The 5000-nt window shown below is 37.5% G+C and overlaps 1 protein-coding gene across 1 annotated transcript in view; it reads left to right on the top strand.

Moving 5' to 3' along the window:
* Nucleotides 1-183, top strand: part of LOC113826343 (astacin) — a 4375-nt gene extending 4192 nt beyond the window's left edge. Inside the window, exon 6 of the mRNA XM_070124598.1 lies at nucleotides 1-183. This exon is cut by the window's left edge and continues 133 nt beyond it. Coding sequence (XP_069980699.1) covers nucleotides 1-112 — 112 coding nt within the window. The 3' untranslated portion in view covers nucleotides 113-183.
* Nucleotides 184-5000: the final 4817 nt, after the last annotated feature.

Raw genomic sequence — 5000 nt, 5'->3', positions numbered from 1 at the left:
CCAGGACGGCGTAGACCTCACGGACCCCTACGACAAAGCCCACATGCTGCAGACCGACGCCAACCAGATCAACAACCTGTATGCCTCCGAGTGTGCCAGGAGGAACGACTGATGTAGCGGACTGACGGAGTGTTTATGAGGATGCCACTGACCTTTTGAAATGCATTAAATTCTTTATCTTTAGTGTAAAGTTTACTTTCCTCAATTTAGCTTAGCAATTTCGCATTATGATTTAGAGACTGAAAGAAAATAAATTTGAACATGTGGGCAAGGGCAAAGTAACGAAGGTGCATAGTTATACATATATATTATGTATATACATATATACCCACACACATATATATACATATATACATACATATATGCATACACACACACACACACACACACACATATATATATATATATATATATATATATATATATATATATATATATATATGCAAGTACACACACGTGTGTCTATACACACGCTCACTCACGCATGTGTATGCATATACACATTTACACACACATGCACACACACACACACATGCACACACACACACACGTTTCTCCTTGAGTGGACGCAGATGTCGCCACTGCTTTCATTTCTGCAGGAAGGTGCGAGTACCTGCCCAAGGGAGCTGCCACATAAAAGGACATGTCTCCTCAGACAGGAGAGAGATGGAAGGCAGATTTGTTTCATCATCCATCCACAGATCCGTCAGCGCAAATGTAAACAAAATGATGTTTTCCGCGCATGAAAAAATGTAATATCCCCCTGCAAGAAAAATACTCAACAGTCTTGGACATGGGTATGGGCATGGGGAAAAGCCAGGCCATTTACTACCTCCTACAGGAGTGGAGATACAAAACTTCATGTAAATGGCTGTATTTACGAACTTGCAACTGCTACTACAGCCTCGAAAATCACAGATCAGACGCAAGAAAATCATTGGTTAAAACAGATAGTATCACAGTATATTATCACAATACACGAGAAAAAGAATCTGGAGTCTTTCCCAGCCCACACTCACACCTCTCAATAGTCAAGGTTACCCGCCAACTGCCATCTGTAGCGACTCCCCTGTGGGTCAGAGCAAGTGGTTGCTAACTACCCAGACTTAAAGAGGGGTTTGAGTGTGGACAAATGAGCTGTCTGACCCAAAACTTACTATATATTCTCCTGGAGTTGGGGTGTTTAAGATAATGTACGAGGGCTTGAGGAAGGGCGTTTTCAAGGGCATTAAAAATAAAAGTAAACACCCCAACAGGGCAACATTACCACCCGTTCGCATATGTGAATCTGCGAATCCGGGCGCGTTCGTGGAACGAAAAATACGTAACTCTACAATTGTTTTATCAATTATAAGTTGATACTTCATTCTCTAGGTGTACGTACATCTTTTCCGCTTTAACGCCTATCAAAGGCTTCTTTCTACATTAGAGGTAACCAGGAAATTGGTCTAAAGTTATCAATTGCATTCCCTTTTGCGGGATCTTTTAAACAAAAGATGGTTCTTCTGTATGTCATCCACTCGGGTAGATCCTCTTTTCCAATTAGTACTTCTGCTCTCCATCTCGCCCTGGTGCTTTCCAATTTGGCTTTTTTAACCTGTTACCTGCTCTCTCCTTGCCTCCTCTACACACCGTTCCAAAATGCTTTACTGTCTTCTGCGTCTGGTACAATTCAGTTCTTCATAGACATAGTTTGTCCTGCATGTATTGTTTAATTCATTCCTCATACCGTTTCAATTTACCCGCCTTTGCCAAAAGCCGTTGCTTGTTTCTTGATAATAGTGACTAATTCTTTTCATTTGCATTTGCATTTTTTCAGATTTACTCTCTGTTGTGTTCTGCCTTCTTTCTGCTCTATCTACCGCGTATTACTGCCCTTTCGTATTCGTTCACTGTCGTTTATCCTTCGCTTCCACCTTAGGTTTAACACCATTTCGTATTCGTCATACCCATTTTGTCGCCTACATAGATAGCGCTCACTTTAATCATGTTGTTTATCACCGTGGTGTTTTTAGATGGTATAAATTTTATATGATTAACTTTTGGGGTAAAATCTATTAATTCTACTTTTTTTTTTTTAATTTCCATCTCTATTTCTCTCCTGTTCAATATGTCCAAGATCCTATTCACAATTTCCTTTTCCTCCTCGTTCATTAAGTTTACGTTAACGTCTAATGCTAAGTCAGCTCCCTTTTCACCAGCATTATCCTGGTATTGTTCCAGAACTAGGTCACTTTTTCCACCAGCGTCGTCTGTTCTTTCCTCTCTCCTTTCTATTCTTTCCATGCTTCTTACTATCCCTTCCAGTTAAATATCTGTCAACCATCCACTTTTCCTTACAGCTCTTGCCTGGGCACATACTCGGTCACATTATTCGTTGCATTGTTGACACAAGAGCCTCTTTCCTGCCCCTCTCTAAACACTCTCTGTCTATATCCTCGAATCGGTATTCCATTTTCATCGACTGGGTTGTTTTTGTTGCATTCCACCACAACTTCATTCACTTCTTTACTCCATTTCAGTCTGACTGTCTTTTAATGGCGACTGGGTCTGCGCTTCTGAACCACACCTGCCGGATGAGAAGCCTTCACCTGCGGTTTCAGTCTCATTCTCGCCGTTATCTCCATTATCATTCAAATTCATTACTCATTTGAGGTTTAGTAGTGATAAGGTGCCACAACCACCGGTATTCTTATCGAGATACCATCTTCAGGAGGGCTGTCGACCAAGACTAAAGAGACTCTCCCTCCCACGAGACAGACTAGCGGGTATGACGCCTTGCTCAAGGGTGACCTGGAGGTGGTTGCGGTAAAGGGTGACCTCATTGTCCCTTGTCGAAACTCCACAGTCGGTTGCAGTTCAACGTCATGCCTAGGACATTATCATCGTTATTGTTATAATTACTGATATTATTACTATTACCATTTATATTATAAGTATCATTACTATCACTTATATACCTATTATCATTATTATCAATATCATCAGCATCATCGTTATCATTATCTTATCATTCATATTGTAATTATTATAATCCTCATTGTGATGATTATTATTACTATCATCACTATCATCATTTTTATTGTTATTGTTATCATTATTACTGCTATTCTCATTACAATTATTATCATAGTTTTTTTTACTATTATTGTTATTATCATTATCATTACCATTTTCAATAGTTATTATCAGTATCATTATCATCACGATTATTATTATCAATATTATTACTTTTATGATTATTTTTATAATTTCCATTAATATTATCTTCATTATTAACATTACTATTGTTATCATTATTATTGTTATTATTACTATTATTATCAATATTGTTATTATTACCATCATCATAATCATTGTTATTGATTTTATCATTAACATTATCATTACCATTATAACTACTTTACATCAACTGGTAGATGGAGATTCACGATGATCACAGATGACCTTGCTTCACATCCACGAGCCATTCACATATGCTCTTACTTCACATACACGACCCATTTACAAGTGTACTTGCTTCACATCCACGAGCCTTTCAATACCATGGGCACGCAACAAAACAAACTTTTACTAGATAAATACCCTTTACACTCTATGTCTGACTACCTTAATGAGTTTTAATTTCTGTTTCCCCAACCTGGAAATAATGGTTATTGTACTTACACAAATCTAGCCTTTATCCTATACTGTAACCTTATTATCAAGACTTGAAATTGAAAAGGGAATTGATGAGAACAGCTTTCCCATTTTTTATGTGAAGAAGGAGCAATTACTTCCTGTCTTTTTTAATGAAATTATATCTTAGTTTAGCTCTTCAAAATGACCCTTCATTTCTTGACATGATTTACAATGCTCACTCTATAGTCTTAAAAACCTCACGTTACACGTACGACCTGCATTTGAAGCATCAAAGTGGTTCGGGCATACACACATAGAGCTCTCTTCATTGTAACCAGGTCTTGATTTGTCAGTACTATTGAAATCCTTTGGTTTGGGAGGAACCTTAAAGTAGGAGGTGTCTCAAATCCAGCAAAAGTAATACAGGTAATCATTCAAATATGATGTGAAACTGAACAAAGTACGGTACGCTGTTTCGATACAGATAAAGATTGTTAACTTGAAAAAATAAATAAATCCTTAACAATTCATGCTTTCTAATTGTTAACTTCATATGATATGGGTTGATATCAATATTTCTTGCAATCCGTTTCTTTGATCCATAAAGTGTGAACGACCGAGAATACGACTAAAATATGCTTTTGTTATCATTGACACCAGACTTAATTAATTAATTCGGCCATTCTCCAGATATAGGCAAGATCCCGAGTACAATAAAAGCACAGATACATGTTTGGTATCAGGTTACAAGCAATCTTTTTCCACAGGGACTTCCCACCAATGAACAAGCTGTCCGTCTGGTTCTTCCTTTTTTCTGTCGCAGCTGTTGAGTAGCTAGCTGGGTACGAGGCTGGGAAAGCTAAATGATAAGGGTTAGATAGAAAAGTCTAGATGTAGGAAAAAAAACTGATATGAAGAACCTTGGATTCAAATGGGAAGGACGTTCCGTTATGAATCCTCGTGAATGCGTGAAAAAATGCCTTCATTTTTTTCACAGGTTAAGGAATGGTTTCGGTACTTGTTATTGTAGTTCTGTAAGTGCATCTTATGTTTTCAAACTCCTACAGCAAGGACATTTTTTATCGTAGAAAACGAGATTTTCGCTCATTGCACTTTATGATGGTACCTGAAACACATTTTCGTACATGAATGTTAAAGGCAAAAACATCAACTGATGTTAGTCGATGATATGGTTTATTGTCTCACAACGCAATGAAACAAAGAGGTGCAACTTTTGTGTTCCTTCGCATATCAAGCATTTTTTCATACACATGCATTTACCAAACTTAGTATTCATCATAAAAAATGAATTTGGTTTCATTATGTAGATTCAAAGAATCCTACAATTACATCATCAGTATACAGCAATTGATTAGGAA

This window comes from Penaeus vannamei, chromosome 8 (assembly GCF_042767895.1).
Source record: "Penaeus vannamei isolate JL-2024 chromosome 8, ASM4276789v1, whole genome shotgun sequence".
NCBI classification, from domain to species: Eukaryota; Metazoa; Arthropoda; class Malacostraca; order Decapoda; family Penaeidae; genus Penaeus; species Penaeus vannamei.
The sequence above is the reverse complement of the archived record's forward strand: the minus strand, read 5'-3'. Positions and strand labels throughout refer to the sequence as shown.